The 21,850-nt window shown below is 39.4% G+C and overlaps 1 protein-coding gene across 1 annotated transcript; it reads left to right on the top strand.

Annotated features, from left to right (window-relative positions):
- The first annotated feature begins 214 nt into the window (after positions 1-214).
- LOC106675140 (Fc receptor-like protein 5) lies at positions 215-21,628 on the top strand. Its single transcript, XM_076882214.1, has 14 exons — positions 215-278; positions 13,573-13,839; positions 14,962-15,252; positions 15,353-15,628; positions 16,164-16,463; positions 17,327-17,581; positions 18,928-19,170; positions 19,339-19,458; positions 19,618-19,633; positions 19,713-19,804; positions 20,034-20,081; positions 20,196-20,258; positions 20,356-20,411; positions 20,943-21,628. The coding sequence occupies exons 1-14, from the start codon at positions 215-217 to the stop codon at positions 20,979-20,981; spliced, it is 2,130 nt and encodes a 709-aa protein (XP_076738329.1). The 3' UTR covers positions 20,982-21,628.
- The last annotated feature ends 222 nt before the right edge of the window (positions 21,629-21,850 follow it).

Here is a 21,850-nt window from a genome sequence, read left to right on the forward strand (position 1 = left end):
ATATAGTCGTGATCCTGGGTTTGCACCCAGCGTTTTGGGTTTGGACTTTATAGTTTTGGGTTATTTAATATATTTAGAGGTCATGATTCCGACCTGTATAGTTGTTATCCCTCTGTTTATGTTCTTAGGTCGCCTTAGTTTTCTTACCTAGTGTCTGTGTGTGTGTGTGTGTGTCACGAAACATACTTGATCATGAGAGTGAGAAACAGCAACAATGCACCCCAGCAGTTTGATCCAGGAGACCAAACAATCACGTGTCCACCCCAGCAGAAAGGCCGGTAGGCTGGAAGCAAACGGCTGTGAAACTGGACAGTCTTCTAGCCTTCGTTCAAGTCCACACTTAATTCTGCATTTTTCCGGTCGCTAGCACCGCAGCGCGAAAACTTTGAAAAGGACTCAGAAATGTCGCTCAGTTTTTTGTACTTTTTTAATTCTCTAGGAGCTTAAAAACTTTATTGTCGTCGCCGGCATGTTTTGTACCTTAGGCTCGTCAGAGACAGTGATATCCAGGTAAAATAATTGTCTTTAATCTACATGCATTTAGGAATTACTTAGCATTTTTCATAATTCCAGTGACTGAATGATTGCCGGTCATTCGTACACATTCACTTTATTATATAAAATATGTAAACTAAATCTCTTTGAAACTTATAGAAGAACATTTTCTATTTCCATTTATTTTCTGTTATTCATTTGATCCTGTAACTTATTTATGTGCATAGATGGGCTGTAAAAATGCAACAAAGCTGAAAACATGATTATTTCTGAGTTCACAAAAAAGCTTAGTGTCAGAGTTATATTGTTGGATTGTCATTTATGCTTGGAAACATATAATCACATATGCTTAGAGGTATATAATCGATTGCATATTGATAGATTGTCTCATCCTTAGTAGTCTGCAAAGGCTCTGTGTGCGTTCCACAGTGCTCTGGCATACACACACATCCTAAGGTCATGAGAGAGGTCGTACCTTCTCTTTCCGATTTATATTATAGGAGGACACCTACTCTGCATCTGTTTAGTATAAGTATATACTTACTTACTATACTTATATATATACTTATATAAGTATAAGTGCCTTTTATTTAGGTGATCAGCTGGGCTCCTAGCACCAGCTTTGGGTCATATTTTGACCCACATACACACACATACACACAACCCCCCCATGCACACACACACACACACGCGCATACTTACACGTACACAGATGGTATTACTCGTGCACATGCATGCCTGTGTGAGATGTCATATGTTAATGAATCTATGCATATTCATGTAACCACAATAAAGAGCAGTGCTACGGGGGAGCTGACTGAGAGGGACTGGGGCTCCAGGAACAGCACTCGTCTCGGTCATCTCCCTCGTGCACGAGATCACACAAAGAGTTCTGCCTGGTGCTTCATGCTTTTGCTAGCTGCAGTAAAATTGCCTCGGCTGTTCCAGCAATACGTTTGTGCAAACATAAAACCTAACAGTTAGTTACACAAATGAAGTGTATAAATTTTAAGTCTTTTCACAGCCTGTTAGCATATTTGACTTAAGCTTGATAATCACAATAATGCTTTGATGTCATAAAATAAATAAAATCATACCTTTCTACTAAAACTGTTTATGTTGTTCTCCACCTTTTCCTTAACCAGAGCAGACCCTTGTACTGCAGGATTAACCTGAGTGTCCCAGTCGTGGACCGTATTTTAAACCAGGAGGATCCTAGGCTTTATTTTTGTTGATGTATTATAAATATTCTTGTTTTATTGTTATTGTCCATCCATCCATGTTTTTCTGCTTATCCGGGGCCGGGTTGCGGGGGCAGCAGCCCAAGCAGAGAAGCCCAGACCTCCCTCTCCCCAGCCACCTCCTCCAGCTTATCCGGGGGAACACCAAGGCGTTCCCAGGCCAGCCGAGAGATATAATCTCTCCAGCGTGTCCTGGGTCTGCATGGGGGTGACTTTCCCCTGCAGGCCAATCTTCTCCAGAATTGTCCTGATCACACACAAAAAATAAGAGAAGAGAGAAAAACATGGCAAGTATGTTAATGCCTAAAGTTTTCACAGCAGAACACAAGAGGAATACCGTCTGGACATCACCGGTTCTGTACAGTATGAGGGTTAATAAAACCGTACTCATATGAATATGATGTGCAAATTGATTTATTCTTGTACCTCCATGCCACAGTGGCCGAATTCTTCACCCCAGCGAAGAGGTGATCGTTTTCTCCTCTCATTTTAAGAAATTAAGCCATTTGGTCTTTGTTCCCTAAAACATATCAAACTGAAATCCAAAATGAATCCTGGGATATGGTGGGCCACGAACGATACAGCCAACACATCCTTCAAATCTGGGGAAATGAAGGACGCATTTGCCGCCGCATTTGGAGGACTCTTCAAATTTGGACAGCCTTCGTCGCGTCGCTGTGACGTAATTGCCTACAAATGCAGCCATCGACGAATGCTACCCCTGAATTTGGACACAGCCTGTGTCTCAATGTGCGTTGTGCACACTTCCTGTTTTACTTTGATAGTCACTTGTGCTTTGTGCATCATGTTCAGTTTAAATTGTTTCCAGCTGTGCTTCCAAGTGTCTCCTCTTAGCTACGATTCCCTCCTGTGGTTTGTTCCCTTGTTTGTTCTTGTGTGTATTTATGCCTGCATCTCTCTCTGTCCTGCATCGCGGTCTCCCTCATCGTACAGCTGTGTGTTCTGCCTGCCGTTTAGTTTCAAATAATTTTTTTGTAGTTTTGCATTTTTTTTTGTATTCCAGCAATACAGCTGGGTTTAAGTTAACCTTTTCTAAGAGTCTGCATTTTGGGTCAAATCCTCATTCCTTCCCTCTTCACACTGCCAATAGAATAGCCCTTTATTCTCATCGTACATGTACAATGAAATTAAGGATACTCTATATTCTGCCACATTTTATTTTTAATCTATTGAAAGGCCTCATTTTTATCTGTGCCATGCAGGAAAGAGGAAATGCAGCATGTTTCAGACAGCAGTCTTTTGTGTAGCTGGTATCTTGTTTTACGTCAGCATATATAAGGAAGGAGCTTTCTAATCAAGTGCTTTCTTGTCCTTTTTGACTTTAATGAGGAGCCTGTTTTACTAAATTAACATGCAGTAAGATTTGAAACTGCAGTGACTGAGACCAAAATTATTTGCACAAAGTATTTACTGGTGTTTTAAACTCGGACCTTTAGATCAGACCATGACAGGAAGGATCACTTTTTAAAGAGACGTGGCTGATGGAAAATATTGTGTTAACATTTTTGAAACCGCAAGTTTGCAAATAGCTGCAAGTCTATCTGCACCATCTCTGCACTTAAACAAACATCAATGACCTCATGTATGTGTGTGTGTGTGTGAGATAAAACATACGTGATCATGAGGGTGCAAAACCACAACAGAGAGTCAAATGGTGGGACTCCCCACCATTTGACCTTAGAACTGAAGAAGCTTCTCGGATGAGAGGTGAAACGTCTTCAAGTAACTTAAAGAAGTCCAGACGCTTTTCTTTGCAAGCTCCTTTGACTACGATGACCTGGATGACTGAGAAACTTCACAGACACACAACAGAGAAAACAGAGAAAGATCCAGGAGACCCAAAAACAAACACGTGTCCACACCAGCAGAAGCAACAAAGAGCCAAAAAGAAAGATCACCTAAAAACCAACTGGCAGCTGATCCTGTCAGAGGTTGGCCATCCCAGTACGAGCTGAGGACAGAGCCCCAGGGCTCTGGGCACATGCACAAACCTGCATCAACCCACCGTTCTAAAACCCTTCACCCTGTGTCAGTATTTCTGTGAAGTATGAATGAAAGTTTGCACGCAGCTGCAGGCTTATCTGCACTTAAAAACCCTCAGTGATCTCATGTTTTTCTCCATCAGCCCACAGAATGAATCTCAATGTCTCCTGAAAACACTTTGGCTCTGTGCTATGTGATTATGTCTTATTCTTGCTATCAAACCTCAGGATGTGTAAAGAGGAACTGGAAGTTTGGTCATGGCCAAATTGAAATATTTAACACAATGAAGCAACATGGGGTTTGTTTCAGTGCTTTGTGTATTTACTCAATATGCATTCAAGTTTAGAGTTACTATGGCAACATGAGTAAAAATATAAAAATAAATGATTTAAGGAATAATTATTAAAATGCCATTAGATACACAACAAAAACCTCCTGACATCTCTCCTCTGTTTTTGACCTTCTGCAAATGATTTTTAGTTTTTAATAAATAATTACAATCCACAGTAAAACTGAAAATAATGAATAAGTGTTGATAATGTTTAAGAGTTTATTCACTCGTATTGTAGGTACACCATAATATCATCTGACATATCAGTCTACACATAGCTAAACAGACTGAACTTCTGTCGAATCATACAGGATGTTATTCTCATTTATGTTGTAAGTTGAAACTTTTGTGACCTTGATAGAGACCATATGGATGTTTTTGTGATGACCCAGAGTCTCTGTGTTCCAGTGATCAGTTATCTGTAACTCAGTTTTCTTCATTTGTTACTATTGGGGCCTGAAATGATCAGCTTCAGTAAGCTTTAGTAAAGGTCACCTCGTCTGCATGTGACTCTGGAGAGAATTACATAGTCTTTGTTGGTAACATGTAACATTCACTTTGATGTGCCAATAGAAGATACATTTATTTGTTGTCTTTGTTAATTTAATTTGTGAAACATACAGGTCTTTAGTTTCAGTTCAACCACACAGTGAGTCATTTACTCTGTTTGGGTGTCAGCCAAACATAGAATTTAACCACAAGGTGAAAACATTCACAGATCTGAGGTCAAAGGAGCATTTTTATTATAGCACTGCATGATGATGTTTCAGATAAGAGTCAGATAAAATCTCTAGATGTTTTTATGCAGCATGAAAGAAGAATTTCCACATAATTCCTCCGATAAAGAATCAAAATGTAAAAAAATCATTAAAAAGACTTAGATATAAAAATACAGGCTGTAAAACAGAAAAGGGGTTTTGGTACATTCACTTCCAGTGTGCAGGAAGAGTAACATTGCAGAATGATAATGATCCAGGGGACGCTGTCAGAGTAAAAAAAGACCTGGTAAGATATGACTTAAAGCGATGGAAAACGTCACAAAACTGCTGCGGTCAAAGCTACAGGAGCTGTTTGAGTTTGGTGTAAAAGGGAAGGAAGCACAGAGAGACCAATCAGAAGAAGAACCTGTAGAAAAACTCTGTCACACCCAAACAAAACACAACTTCTCTTTTTTTCTGCAAAGTAAAATTGTTTGTGATTATCTGAGGATCAGAGTGCAGCAGGCTGGATGTGACGATGGGGCTCTCTTTGCTCTGCATGATGGGCTTTTTCTGTAAGTACACGTCTGACATTGTTTGAAAGGCACCATTAATGAAAATGTTTCTGATCTCTGAGAATTAATGAGTCACTGATTAGAGCTTGTTTAGCAAACAGGAGACATTTGGTGATTATTGTTCATCCCTAAATTTACAATAATCAATAATCAGTATAAAGTCTTTAAAAGGTATAATATCTGATGAGTTTTTATTCATTATTTTAGTGCTCAGTACAGTCATCTGTGGAAACGCTGAAGGTAAGAAACACTGTTTTTACTCCAGTTCATATATGTAGCTGTTATCTCCTACAATGCTCGAAATCAGGGGTGTGAAACCTACGGTCCACGGGCCACATTCGGCCCTCGATACAATTATTTCCGGCCTGCGAGCCAGTTATTAACCCTTGTGTGGTGTTCATATTTTTGTTACTCAGCCAGTGTTCATGGGTCTGATGGACCCGCTAGAGTTTTGGCTTTCCAAATTAACACTATCAAACAATTTTATGTTAAATTACTCAACAGATGTTTACTTCATCCCAATTACAAACCATATGAACAGCAAACATGGTTAATTTTTTCCCTTTACCTTTGTTAGACCACATTTATGAATTAATGTGCTTCTCGTTTTTTTTTATTATTATTATTTTTTTTTATAAAATGTTATAAAAAAATAAATCAGTTGTAATCAAGTGGAGTGAGTGGAAAGACACAACACATTTACACGTGAAGCAATATGTTTCACAACTAAATGGGATCAGCTGCTCATCAATGGGGACATTAGGCCCAGGGATGTAAAACAGGGGGAGGTGGTGCACACACTTATTCCACACTGTCCTGATGGCATCTAGCTTGTCTCACTGCCGTCGAGCTGGTCTGTCGTCTCGGTCATCAAAACGGATAATCCTGGAAATTTTGTGGAAGTTTTCCAGAGACATTGATGCACGGAAAGGTTCTTGCCGGTTTCTGCATCCCACAGGGATTCTGTGGATTCCCCTTTGGACCTCAAAACTCCTGCAAGGATAAGAACCCCAAAGTAGGCCTTTGGGGTTCTTAGATGGATTTGGTCCATCTCCTTCCACCTCTCTCCAAAAACACACCGTCCTTCTAGATTACTGCAATCCAGAATAATTTTCTGGATGGAATCTGGGATGAAAAGCTCAAATGAAGACTTGATGTCCTGCACATGAGTACCTGTCAGCCGTGTTGGTCCTGGCTTATCACAGTAACAGCTCTGCAGGGTGGCTCATTTCTTGGGCAAGAAGACCATTCAATTTCACCAGTTATTGACATCCATATTTCTTCACTTGCTGTCTGGTGGGCTTGTTCTGGTCCTGGAGCTGGCTGCAGATGGGGTACTCGTCTTCGTTTTGTTACTAAATGATGCTCAACCTCATCCTCTTCTTCAAAGTCACTGTCATACTCTGAATTTTCAGAAATGTGAAATATTCTGAAACCTCTTTGTCAACATCATCATCCGAAGCCTCTCTCTCTTCCAAACTCAATTGGATAGCCCTCGCAGCAGATAATCTTTTGCCATCTTGATCAGTTGTGATAAAGAACCACACTGGCAAAGTCTTATTTATAGTATTATGCACCTAATTTGCAGGTGGGACAGGGTATGAGAAAATAAAATTTGGATCCCTCAAGAAAGAGGGTAAAATGTGTGAGATGTAAGAGCAGACGGTGTTGATAGTTGAATTTTCAACAATGTTGCAACTTTGTGCGCCAGCAGGAGGGGAAGAAAACACTATCAGCAGCACCAGAAAGGAGGAAGACAGAGTGTGGGAACACAGGACCTGCACTTTAAACACTTTTGTTAGACCTGGGTCCAGTGGACCCGAACACCTTGTATGTAATGTAAATGTGTGGGGGGAGGTACAGTATGAGGTCATTGAAAATTAGTACGGATTTATGTTCTTCACAGAAAATAAGCCAAAGCCAATGAATTTCAGATTGAAAAAATAATTAATTGTTTAATTTTTCTTTTGAGAAAAACTGAAAACGGGTCTCACAGACCCGAACACCATACAAGGGTTAATGTACCCTCAGTATGTGGGAACTGAATCTTCAGCCCTGCTAAGAATCCGTGCTTTGATGGGCGCACCAATCGCATGCAAAGACAGGCTGGGATCATACCATTATGTGAAAGAAAGAAGGGGGGCAGATGTTCTGAAGACAGCAAGTGTAGTGGTACAGGCCAAACCATTTCAACAACTACCAAACAGGTAAAACAGCAAATGATTAAAGTGCAGGTAAACAGAAATGTTTCTATTTTTCAGCATCTACTATAGAAATACAGTATAGATATAATAATGATGAGCTACCAGAAGTTTCTTTCTATTTTTACACATTTGTTTCTTACAATTTAAGTCAAAGGGTGGTGCCGACAGGTTTCTCTCTTTCTCACTTCTGTGGTGAGTCTGTTTTGTCACCCATGTTTGTCTCCATGTGCCTTATTCGATGTTTGTATCTCTCTGCCCTCTCTCTCTCGCCCTCTCCCTCACCCCCTTGTGTCTTAGTCGTTTTACTGTGTTTCATCTTCATCGTCATCCTCTCTTCACCTGTTCCTGTTCTTGTGTCTCTGCTATTGCCTCCCTGTTTGTTTATCACTGTTGTTGTCAAGTCTGTGTGTCTCAGGTGTAGGTCTCAGTGTTTCCTGTTTTACTTTGACAGTGTCCCATCCTGTGTTCAGTTTTGCTTCCTGTATTGTGTCATTATGTTTATTTCCGCAGCTGTCTTCTCCGTGTGTTTCCTCATCACCATCTTGTATATTTATGGAGTCAGTCGTCAGTCGGTTTTATATGGCGTTATCTTTGTGCCACTATTCTGACCGCACGTAAAAAAAAAAATTGAGCGCACGTAAAAAAAATTGTGTTGCATTTTGAGGAGAAATTTATTTTGAGTGAAGAAAAGCTAAATTTGAGTGAACAAAATTCATTGCTGCTTTGCAAAAAATGTATTTCAGTGTTTGCTATTAACCACACACACACAACAGCAGCCCCTCTCGCTCAGTTTTTGCACTTTTGCACTCGCTCACAATGTGTTGCTCGCGCTCTCAAACTCAAACTGCTCGTATGTTTACTCATAGCAGCAGTTTTTTCACTTCGTTTATCTTTAAATCTCCAGCTCTGAATCCACCACTGGAGGTTTAACAGCATTTTTAGCAAACAACAGCTAACTGACAACTAATGGATTGTATGTTCATAAATGTATAAAACATTTAAAAAGTATAAAAACAACTTTTATTGTTGATTTTTTAAGTCAAATTATCAGTGTGCTAATGCTATGTTTTATTTGATCAGTTCCTCCTAAGCCCACTGTGACCCTGCAGCCATCCTGGACTCAGATATACAGCGGTGAGACAGTCACTGTCAGATGTGACATTCAGGGAGGTGAAGGAGCTCAGTGGACGTATGAATGGAGACCAGCTAAGGTAAACACACCTCCAACATCCAATGAATACAGAATCAGCAGCGCTGCTGAGTCTGACAGTGGAGGATACAGCTGCCGGGGCAGAAGAAACTCTTTCAGGACAGGTTGGAGTGACATCACCACATTGAGAGTAACAGGCAAGTTGGACATATTTCACACATTTTAATTTATACTGCACAATGTTTCATCCAAAGACACAACAAAATACTGTCTTTCAATTATACTATTTTTTAGATTCATATCATAAGTACTCACAGTGAAACACTTGGAAGGAAAAAAGATTTCCACATGTGGATTTATTGCTGCAGTTCCATCAGTTCTTTTGTTTTTAGCATTTTTACATTAATTTCTCTTCAGGTTTGACCTAAAAATACAATATAATTGTATCAGAGACTGGTCTGCTTTGTAAGCCGATGTCATGGTCCTGGGCCATGTGGGCCCAGTGTTCTTAGTTTTCTTGTATATTTGTATTTTGTTCCTTGCTTAGGCCATGTTTTCTGAGTTGCCCTGTTGTGTTGTTCCCTAAGTGTTTTCCCTTCATGGCTTTTACCCCCTGTGTGCCCCTCTGTGTATCTGTGAGCCCTCGTCTCTCCTTATGTTTTATTCCATGTTTCCCCTGCCCGCTATGTCTGTGTTTTCCCCGTGCTCTCTCTCCTCCTGTCTGAACCTCTGTGCACTTCCTGTTTACTTTGTGACTCTCACACCTGTACATGTCATGTTCAGTTCACCCCGCCCTGTCTCGTTATGATTATCAGTGTCACCTGTGTTCCCACTTTCCTAGTTTACCCTCTGTGTATTTCTGTCTCCCTGCAGTCTCCCTCTGTTCGGCGTCGCGTTCTCCCTCATGTTGTGTGTTATTCTCCCCGTGGTTTGGTTCCTTGTACATCTCATGCTTTAGTTTTCCCAGTTTAGTTTATTTTGTATTGTTTCTCGTGGCCAGCAATAAAGCTGTGTTTTTTGAGTTTATCCCCGTGTCTGTGAATCTGCATCTTGGGTCCTTCTCCTGCCTGCCACACAACGAATCATGACAGCCTTTCTCATTACAGGTTTTACTTGGATTCTTTCCACTGATTGATGTTAATGAATACATTTATAAATGAATGAAAACCTAATGGTTTATAGCACTCTGACATGTTTCCTCAGTACGACACGCCCAAACACACACACAAGGGGAGAGCTTTTAGATCCTGTGCTCACTTTTTATCTCTGTTGTTTACACACACACACACACACACACTTCCCTCCATTCTGCTACACTCTGACTCTCAGTCTCAGTCTGACTCCCCTCCTCCAGACCCCAGCAGCTACTAAAATAAGGGAAAATGTCATTAGTGCGGCTGGGATCAGCAGTTTCTGCCACCCACTCCTGACTCTGTCCCCTGAACCTGCAGCTGAGCCCCAAACCACACCCACTACAGGTGTTCACGAGTGTCAGAATACCTCAGAAGAGCCTGTAATGTAGAACAGGTCCATATGTGGATCATTTGTTTACAGTTCAGTTCATGGAAAATCACTGAGAGGTACCTTGATCTGCTGCTGATGAAGTTTTTAGTAAACTTTGTTGAGCCCATGTGCTTGATGTTTTAAACTGTTTCCTGTCACATGTTTACATTCCTGATTATTAAAAAAAAAGTCTAGTGCTAAATCCACTGGTTCAGAAAAGTTTGGACTTGGATTGTAAAATTACATGTGACCCTGGCATGTTGAGTTCTCTTAATGACTGTCTTTGTGAGGCTCAAACTGAATATCAGCCAATGTCCTCATATCACAAAAGAAATGCAGTCATGCATTTATGTCTTTTAGTAATAATTAACACAACAAAACTTTTTTATTGCTGATTTTCAACTCATATTGTCTACAGCATGCAAAATTATGACTAGAGCAATAAAAACTGGGACAACTTTAATAATGATTTTATATTTAAGTTTGTTAATGATATTTTTTTAACAGCTCTTCCTAAGCCCACTGTGACCCTGCAGCCATCCTGGACTCAGATATACAGCGGTGAGACAGTCACTGTCAGATGTGACATTCAGGGAAATGAAGGAGCTCAGTGGACGTATGAATGGAGACCAGCTAAGGTAAACACACCTCCAACATCCAATGAATACAGAATCAGCAGCGCTGCTGAGTCTGACAGTGGAGGATACAGCTGCCGGGGCAGAAGAAACTCTTCCTGGACAGAGTGGAGTGACATCACCACATTGAAAGTAACAGGTAAGTTGGAAACATTTCACTCATTTTAATTCCCAAAACACAACAAAATACTTTAAACAGTACTGCAGGTTTTTTTTTTAGTTTAGTATCCAAAGTCATGTAAAACAGTTTTTCCTTTATAAAAATATTCAGTCGTCATTCAGAGTCAAACATCCGGAAAAGAAAAAAAAAAGTGTTTGTAACATCCATCCATCCATCCATTCGCTTCCGCTTATCCTTTTCAGGGTCGCGGGGGGCGCTGGAGCCTATCCCAGCTGTCATAGGGCGAAAGGCGGGGTACACCCTGGACAGGTCACCAGTCTGTCGCAGGGCTAACACACAGGACAGACAACCATTCACACTCACATTCACTCGCACATTCACACCTAGTGGCAATTTGGATTGGCAATTTGGATCATCCAATTAACCTATCCCCACAAGCTTGTGGGGTGTTTGTAACATGAAAAAAATAAATGCAATTGTCATTGTCCCAGCTGCCTTGTGTCTGTGGCTGCAAACGCAGAGTTTTCATCACTGTTTCAAAACTGAATGTGAGCTAATGTTTTTCAGTTAAACTCAGGAGAAACTTTAAATGTTGCCATTGAATCTCCTCAGCTGAACACACGCTGAACACACGCTAAACACACGCTGAACACATGCTGGACACATGCTGAACACATGCTGAACACACGCTGAACACATGCTGGACACATGCTGAACACATGCTGAACACACGCTGGACACATGCTGGACACACGCTAAACACACGCTGAACACATGCTGGACACATGCTGAACACACGCTGAACACACGCTAAACACACGCTGAACACATGCTGGACACATGCTGAACACACGCTGAACACACGCTAAACACACGCTGAACACATGCTGGACACATGCTGAACACACGCTGAACACACGCTAAACACACGCTGAACACATGCTGGACACATGCTGAACACATGCTGGACACATGCTGGACACACACTAAACACACGCTGAACACATGCTGGACACATGCTGAACACACGCTGAACACACGCTAAACACACGCTGAACACATGCTGGACACATGCTGAACACACGCTGAACACACGCTAAACACACGCTGAACACATGCTGGACACATGCTGAACACACGCTGAACACACGCTAAACACACGCTGAACACATGCTGGACACATGCTGAACACATGCTGAACACACGCTGAACACACGCTAAACACACGCTGAACACATGCTGGACACATGCTGAACACATGCTGGACACACGCTGAACACATGCTGGACACACGCTGAACACACGCTGAACACACGCTGAACACACGCTGAACACATGCTGGACACACGCTGAACACACGCTGAACACACGCTGAACACATGCTGAACACATGCTGGACACACGCTGAACACATGCTGGACACACGCTGAACACATGCTGAACACATGCTGGACACACGCTGAACACATGCTGGACACACGCTGAACACATGCTGCCATCAGCTGCTTCTCTGCTGGAAAATTTCAAGACAATAACAAAAATATTTCTGGATTAATTGCAACATAAGTTATGAATCATTTTACAACATTTAAAGACAGGAAACCATTTTACATGCTTTGATTTTTCACACCTAGATCACTGAAACAGTCTCAGCAAACAATCAGATGAATGACTGCAGACCAACTCAAACACATCACATCACATCGAATCACATCACATGGGATTACACCTGTCCCACTGTTACACTGGCTCCCAGCATGTTTTCAAACTGATTTCAGGATTTAATTATTGGCTTTTAAGGTGCTTCATGGCCTGGAGTCTGACATGGAGTCAGTCACGTCCTTTTAATTCGTTTAAGTAATATATCCATGAGACGAATTCTCCAGTTTTACTCAACATGTTAATGTTCTTTGAACTGTGTTGCTGTTTTTCTACATTTGTCACTTTTGTTTATTTATTCTTCTGCTCCTATAAAGAGTTGTGAAATTTTGAGTTTGAAAAGTTTTGTATAAAGTTGTCATTACTGTCACGTCCTGTCTTTGGGGACTAGTCTGTTCTTCTGTTTCTCTTTCTGACAGCAGGATTACTTGGAGAGATGGAAATAGAAAAATAGAAGAACTTCAGTTTTGTTGTGTCTACTTTAAGACTGTGAGATTAAGGATCGGCCTTGACAGAGTAACTTCTTCAAGAGCCTAACTAATCCTGGGATTTAAAAAAAAGTCTCTCCTCATCCTGTTTCTAGATTTAATCTAAAGTGTTTTCTTGTTTATCCACACTGATTTGCTTATACACCTCAAAGATCGCATCTTTGTGAAAGTAAATCAGACTTAAGACAACTCATTAAAAAAACAGTAACTTTTTGTAAATAATAAATTTATTTATAAAGAATATAAATAAAAGATAACAGTACAAAGTAAATACTGATACATTTTACAAAAAGTGTTGTGTTACAGTTTAAAAGCAATAAATAATATTATTGTGACTTTGTTTTGATGTTGAGTCTTCAAACTGTTTGTCTGTGAATCAGCTGTTTTGCAGTGACTCTACTCTTATGTTATAAACAGCAGAGTTTTTCTGTGTCTCTTTTCCTAACTGGATCATTCTTATGTGAACAGTTCCCAATAAGCCCACTGTGACCCTGCAGCCACCCTGGACTCAGATATACAGCGGTGAGACAGTCACTGTCAGATGTGAGATTCAGGGAGGTGAAGGAGCTCAGTGGACGTATGAATGGAGACGAGGCCAGGTAAACACAGGTCATACATCCAATGAATACAGAATCATCACAGTTACTGAGTCTGACAGTGGAGGATACAGCTGCCGGGGCAGAAGGGACTATATGTTAACAGAGTGGAGTGATATCATCACACTGACTGTATCATGTAAGTTGGAGATCTGTTTTATCAACATTAGTAAGAATCTGTTGTTCTTGCAGCTTTGTAGCTGTTTCATTTGTGCTGCTCAGTAACATATTTTGAAAAGCAGCTTTTTATTCACAGTGAAGAGGACAAAACATATCAGAGTAACGTCTCTGCTGTGCAGCTCTAATACATGAAGTGCAGAACAAATGCTGAACCTGTTTCAGCTGCTCCACCACATCCACTAAGGACAACAGTTACATCCAATATTTTCTCTTCTGTATTTGTGTTATTTTTATTTTTATTACTCCCTGTTGCACCAACATATGATGCAGTTACTTCAGTTGTTTTTAGCATGTTGTCTATTGTTGAAATGATCTTAGAGGATTCAGGTTTTAGTTAAAGAGTCTGGTCTCATGACAAACACACACTGGATATTTTTCACTTAATGAACTCTGAACTTCAGACGACAATATGGCCTCATTTTGTTTGACGCTGGTCTGTGCTGGTATGTTATTAATTTAGGCTAATGATATTTAATGAGTATAGAAATTACTCATAATCATCTCACAGACAAAACATTATGTGCAGCTACTTTCAGTACCATTGATATTTATTTAGAGTTTTTTCTCTAATTGATCTTTCTGAGTTAGCTTCAGTAATTACTTCCTCCAAACCATCGATGTGTCTTTTAAAACCCATTCTGACACATCTGTGCACATCGACAGGAAATGTCAGCTTCCACAGCAAAAGAATATAAAACACACTTACTAGGTCTCATCTTAGCTATCAGAGGCTTCAACAGCAGATTTAGTAAAGAACACAAGGACATAGCATGCTAAGTACAATCAGATCATATTAACCTGGGTTACTTTCTCATTACAGATGAATTAACTAAGTCATGCTTCAAATTAATGAGAGTAAATGAACTATGCATTTATTAATTAATTTTAAATACACTGAAGTAAATTTAAAAAAAAATTGCTGTGCAGATCAAAACAGTATTTCAGTATTTTGTGTCACACACTTTGTTATAGCTTCACCAATAAAGTTTTGTGATATTTGATCATTCACATGTTTCCATGTTTAAATTGTTCTGATTCAGTCATTTTTACTTTTATGTTCTTGTTCTAAACTGAACTGCAGCCAAACCAAAGGCTGAACTGAGAGCTGATAACACAGCTGTTCCAGTAGGGGGCAGTGTGACCCTGACCTGCTCTGTGAGCCCATCATCATCATCACCATCATCATCATCATCATCATCATCATCATCATCTGGATGGAAATACTACTGGTACAGAGATGGGAAATCTTCTGAACCTGCGAGAAATGAACAAATCAGTGTCTCAGAGGGAGGACTCTACAGCTGCAGAGGAGGAAGAGGAGAACCAGTTTACTACGCAGAGGACAGTGAGTCAGTCTGGATTGACACAACTGGTGAGCTCAAACTTGAACTTACCACAAAGCACTACATCTGATGGTAATTGTACCTTTTGTCATTCACGTGTTTTTATTGTACTTTCTTGAACATTAACAGTCTCAATCAGACCTGTTGTGACTCTGCATCCAAACTGGTCTGAGATATACAGAGGAGAGACGATCACTGTCAGATGTGAGATCCATGGAGGAGACACTGAGTGGGATTATGAGTGGGAAACAAACAGCATCAGAAAACTTCCAAATCTAAATGAATACAGGATTAGATCTGCTTCATCATTCAACAGTGGAAACTATCGCTGTAAGGGCAGAATGAAAAGTTCACAGCATGAAACAACAGAGTGGAGTGATTCAGTCACACTGACAGTTTTTCACAGTAAGTCATATTTGCTTTAACCCTTGTGTGGTGTTCGTATTTTTGTTACTCAGCCAGTGTTCATGGGTCTGGTGGACCCGCTAGAGTTTTGGCTTTCCAAATTAACACTATCAAACAATTTTATGTTAAATTACTCAACAGATGTTTACTTCATCCCAATTACAAGACATATGAACAGCAAACATGGTTAATTTTTTCCCTTTACCTTTGTTAGATCACATTTATGAATTAATGTGCTTCTCGTTTTTCTTTTATATAAAATGTTATAAATCAATCAGTTATAATCAAGTGGAGTGAGTGGAAAGACACAACACATTTACACGTGAAAAAATAATTAATTGTTTAATTTTTCTTTTGAAAAAAACTGAACACGGGTCTCACAGACCCGAACACCATACAAGGGTTAAGCTGTTTGAACACTTTGTAAAATGTGTTTCTGTTCATATAGACTGAGATTATTATTCTTTGTATAAACTGAGCTCACTGTTCAGAGACTGTACTACATGTTCACTGAGAGAAAATCTTTGTTGAACAGATAAACCCCGTCCTGTCCTCACTGTGTCTCCATCATGGCTGAGTCCTGGAGCCTCAGTAACTCTGAACTGTGAGGTTGAACATCCGTCTGCAGGATGGAGCTTCTACTGGTATAAAGCTGTTCCTGATCTATCAGAGAAATCCTCCAGTTATGAGCTGCTACCTGATGGCAGTGGGACTGCACAGGACTCCTACATCATTCATGGACAGACACACACAGCAGGATATGTGTGCAGAGCTGGAAGAGGAGACCCAGAGTATCACACTGATCACAGTCAACCAAAGTTTGTCTGGTCTACAGGTCAGTTTGTTTCTCTCTAATAAATTATGTCATCACTTTAATTCCCCATTATTTTTCTTGCAGCGGCATGCTGACATTGAAATCTGATGTCCAATTACAATTAAATTGCATTAAATGATTTTATTTAAGTTTCCTCATAAGCATTAAATTGAATCTCATCCTTTCTCACTACATTCAAGTAAACTGAGCTTCAGTCAAACACTTCTGTTGTTATTCAAATTCCTCCTTGTTTGTTTCTCACCGAGTTAAACAAGAATGAATTTTGTCTCCAGGTCTTTTTAATCTTCATGGTGATGATTAGAAAGTCTGTAAAGCTGGCAGCACTCCTGTGAAGCACATTATGTACACAGATGATCTCGTGGTCTCAAGCAGCTCCTTCCCAGCTTCTTCTTCTTTTGCTGTGAAAAATGATATCAGACATGATGCCCATAAAAGTGCTGTCATGATTTGTAGAAGCAAAGACAACAAACATTTAAGATCTGCTGATGTTAAACTGTCTGATAATGATCTGACTGTTTGTAGTAAGGTCACAAATGTCAGACATCTTATTACATGACTGATGATGAAGATATTTGCTTGTGCAACAACAAACATGCACGCTGTGGACAAACTGTAGGAAAGCAGGTTTATAGAAACTTCTAATGTTGCTTCTAATGATGCTGTGAGATTATTACTGAGAGACCCAGATGGTTCAGTGAAATCTTTCCAGGTGCAGGAGTCACAACATTTAAATCTGTATTAACAAATCTCATTCATAGATTTATTTGCAGTTATGGTGGGTTTAGCAAGAACTATTTTTTCTCTGTGATATTGTGAATCCTAACATCTGTGAGCTTTGTCTCTTCACTGCATGTTGTTTCCAGATGTTCATGCAGCGTCTCTCACAGTGAGTCCTGACAGAGTGCAACACTTCACCTCTGACTCTGTCTCACTGACCTGTGAGGGAAACTTCACTGAGTGGAGAGTGATAAAGTTCTCTGAGGACGGCCGACTCTCTGACTGTAGGAGAATGACTGGATCCACATGTGACATCAACACATCAAAGTCAGATACTGGAGTGTACTGGTGTGAGTCTGGATCAGGAGAGTTCAGCAGTGCAGTCAACATCACTGTACAGAGTATGTTATTATACATTTACTTCTTGGATCTGAATGATTTAGACGTCACATGAACATTTGTCCCAGCTTTGCTCTATGTGAAGTAATTCTATGTGGCAACACAAACAAAAATGAGAATTTCAGATGATTTTAGGCTCCAAAGCTTCAAACAATATTCTTGGTTTTTGTTCTCTAATTAAATGAGTATTTTATATTTTCTCCATCAGAATGAAACTCTAAAAAGCTCAACATCTCTGTCATCACATTAGATAAACTTTTATTGTCTCCATTCAGAGTAACTTAGGGAAACACATCATGCAAAAAACAAACAAAAATGCAAACACTCACCCACAATTTCACCCATAATGATTCAGCAATTGTACTGATAATAATTTGACTCCTGCAGGGAAGACTAAACACTGAAATGTTGTCACTTGTTCAAACTTCTCTCCAGTCATTGAAACCAGGCTGAGATCTCCAATAGATCTTTCATCAATGATCGTTATAAATATGACGATTATTTTTCTTTATATTTAACACGAAGGTGTGTTTCTTATACCACTGCACAATCCCTTCTGATTTCCACAATTTTTAAAATAAAATATGAAAAGAACAGGAGATCTCACACAGCCCTGTGAGACTCTTGTTCTTATAAATTGTATGTGTGAACGAGCAGAACTGACTTTCACTTCCTTTTTTAATGAAAATAGCCAAACAACCATCTGATTATATAGGGATCCACTTTCATGTTATTTAACAGTGTATAAGTGTTTGTGGTGTTAAACACTGATCTTAGATCATAAATAACAATCGTGCATAAGCTGAGGGGTTTTCTAAATGCTTTAAAATCAAGTGAGTTAAAGTAATTATATTCAAATTGTACTTCACTTCACAAGTGCTCAACCATAATGCATTCAAAGGATTTCATTACTAATGATGTTACTGCTGCACGTCTGTGATCATTATTATGCTGATTGCAGCCTTTTTCTATATAGTGAGGATGAAGCTGATATCAACAGGACTCCAAGCTGGAGTCAGCTCATCAGCAAATGTAACAGCATCAGGCCCACAGGCCTTCTTGGTATTTAAGTTTTTTAATGCAGTTATTTTTATTTCATTCTATTCACAACCCTTAGATCAGTTACTAAGTGAGTCTCTGTTAGATCACATTATGAGCTTGCAAAATAAAAGGATCAGCCATTCTACTTCATTTACTACATGCATTTCTTTCTTACCTGGATTCAAGTCGATCATCTGTTTCACAGAGTCGCTTCTGTGAAAATCTCCCTGAAGCTTGCATGTCAGCTTTTCCTAAAAGTGTGCACCAGCTGATGTGACTGAAACAATTGTGTGTGATTGTTTCACAGATGATGTTTCTATCCTGGTGAGTCCTGTTCATCCTGTGACTGAGGGAGCTTCTGTTAGTCTGAGCTGCAGTTTGAGAACACAAAAAATACTTTTCAATGTGTTTTTCTATCACAATGACAAACTTATTCAAAATGATACCCGAGTAGAGCTGAAGATCTCTGCAGTGTCAAAGTCTGATGAAGGTTTCTACAAGTGTCAGTACTCAGGAAGAGAGTCAGCAGAGAGCTGGATGTCAGTTAAAGGTGAGCGGGATCAAAACATTTGATGGATTTTAATGATTTTCATGCTTGAGAAGAAACATTAGATTGTCTGTTTAATGCTTGAAGTCACCTGGATCTATTTTGTGAGAACTGAAATATGCAGTATAATAATAAGTATTATACTTTATTATTACTTATTGTTTGTTACAGTAACTGTGTCAGGAGCTGACAGCTCTTCATCTCCTGTGTGGTTGATGGTTGGACTGGTTTGTGGAGTCTCTCTCATTATTATTCTCCTGCTCTTGTTGTATCGCTGCAGACAGTCCAAGTGTAAGAGCCTCTTCTTTTCATGCTGTATTAGAGAGTTTATTTACTACATACACTTTAATTATTCACACATATACATGTATTCTGATCTCATGACACTAAATATCAGTGGAACAATTTATACATGACAAACATGTGTAATAACATTTGTCTCTTTCACAGATTCCTGCTTCACCAGGTTGGTAAAATACTTTTTATTATTATTTGAAACAAACATCAGTTACTTTTGAGTTTATTGTGTTTATTTCCTGTTTTAGGTCGATCCAGTCTGAGAGTCACAGTCCGGGCTCCTCCACAAATCATGGAGTCAACCAGAATGAAACTCATGTGTACGGCTCTCTTCAACATGGTCAGCATTGAAAAACAGTCTTTATTATCATTATTAATATTGACTTTTATTAAGCCTCCATTAACACAAACATTTGTCAGGTTCAGTTTGTGTTCAGCAGTTTTTTAAAGAACATTTAAAGATCTTACAGTCCTGGTTTTGACTCACACAGTGTTTCTGTTTTTACTCTGATCTTTAGTGTAACTGTGATAAAATGATTAATGTGAGCCTGGCTTCTGTTTTTCTTTAGGTACTGCTGACGTCTATGAATCAGTCACACAAGTGACAAACAGAAATGGTACAGTATATGTGCTGAAAAGCACAGAACAGTTAGAGATGAAACTTGTTTTTGATTTAATGAAACTAATTCAATGTTTTTACAATCCTGTAAATAAAATTATGAACATTTCAGGAGCAGATGAATATGAAAACGTCGCCTCCTCTCTTATTGAGTTTAAAGATCTTAGAAGAAAGAGTGAGTACATAAAACGCGTGCAATTTAAAAATAAAACAAACATCCTTTAAAAACATGTTTTTTTTTCATTTGTGGATGAATTTGATCATCTTCACAGGCCAACACGACACACCAGAGGAGAGCGCTGTTTACTACAATGAAGATGGGATGCAGGTACAGTCACAACAGTCCCATGCAGTGTTTGTTTTGTTAGCTCTCCACCTCACAGAAACACATAATGTACAGAGACACTGGATACAAAGTCTGAGCTTCCTGGATGCTTTTATCACCTGCTGGCTGACTAACAGCTACTTTGTAACCAGTTTTACACATAAAGCTTTTTCTCCAGCTCCACACTCAGCTCTGTATCACCTGCTCTGAGAAGAAGAAAACACATTTCATTTCATTTCATTTCATTTCATTTTCACATTTTTGCACAAAAAAAATCTTTACAATACAGAACACACAACAAATGATACCATGTGTATATCAGAGACCACATGTTTAAATCAATGAAAGTAAATGAGGATGATTTCCTCCTCCACACAGGTACAGAGGTGCGTCTGAGGGTCGCACTTCCTAAACAGTCAATAAGGTACAGTTAACGTTACACTCTCTGTAAAGACTCAAACACACAGAACAGAACTTCACTTTACATCGAGGGCAGACGATGTTTTTATAATAAACTTTATTGTTCTCCAACAGGAAGCCACAGATGGGACAGGCACGAGGTGCAGCCAGTGACCCCATTAAACTGATGTTTTACTGTCCTTATTTTGCTCGAGTTATTGGTTCTGTTATTAGTTACCTAACACAACCTAATGTGAGTCTTTTGACTGAAAGTAGCCAACTGACCTGGTGGAGTCATGCTCTGTACTGACAGAATATGGCGATACATGTGTTTTTATAGCTTTAAGCAGTTATTTCTTAAATCCAGCTTCACAGTCAGAGTTACATCTGTGTCAGTTTTTGAGAGCTGGGCTCCATGATGTAAATTAACCTTTATACATGTAGTGTTTCATGTCCCCTTTAATGCTGAACACCTGATGTGACATTTTCACACAACAATACTTCTGCTCAGTATTGATTTTTCTTTTGCATGTTTGCCATCCTCCATCTTCCACTTTTACTGATTTGGTTCATGTAAACATTTCTGATGGTTTCATGTTCATCAAAATATTCTAATCTGCAGTTTCAAGTCTTAGAGATTACACTCACTTTACATTCACAGACTTGAAGTTGTTGCTGTTCTTGGGAGACATTTCTCTTTTGTTCTGGTATCAAACTGCCTCGTGTTTGCTGAGTTTCAAGCTCTTTCTGTTCACCTGTCAAACTATTGCTCATGTTTCCAGAGCAGCTTTTCTTCTGCTCAGATTAAAAATTTACAGTCATTTCTGTTTTGTTGATTTGCCAAATTGTTGCTCAGTTGTTGAGAATCACTTGTTTTCTGTTCTGTTGCCAAACTGTCTGTCAGTTTCATATAGACATTAATTTGCTCTTGTTCAGTTGCCAAGTTGCTGCTCAGTTGCTTTGAATCGAAGTTCATCTCAGTTCACAGGCTGCATTGCAGTTAAATAAAATATTTCTCTTCTGTTGAGTTTCCAAACTGTCTT

The sequence above is a fragment of the Maylandia zebra genome, linkage group LG3, assembly GCF_041146795.1.
Source record: "Maylandia zebra isolate NMK-2024a linkage group LG3, Mzebra_GT3a, whole genome shotgun sequence".
In the NCBI taxonomy this organism is placed as follows: domain Eukaryota; kingdom Metazoa; phylum Chordata; class Actinopteri; order Cichliformes; family Cichlidae; genus Maylandia; species Maylandia zebra.

What these genes read in the sequence shown, in the direction of transcription:
- LOC106675140 (XM_076882214.1), top strand. Translation starts at nt 215, where the DNA reads ATGCACCCCAGCAGTTTGATCCAGGAGACCAAACAATCACGTGTCCAC. An exon ending in AGTCTGGATTGACACAACTG is followed by an intron (nt 15,253 to 15,352) that starts GTGAGCTCAAAC and finishes GAACATTAACAG; the next exon opens with TCTCAATCAGACCTGTTGTG. An exon ending in CACACTGACAGTTTTTCACA is followed by an intron (nt 15,629 to 16,163) that starts GTAAGTCATATT and finishes TTTGTTGAACAG; the next exon opens with ATAAACCCCGTCCTGTCCTC.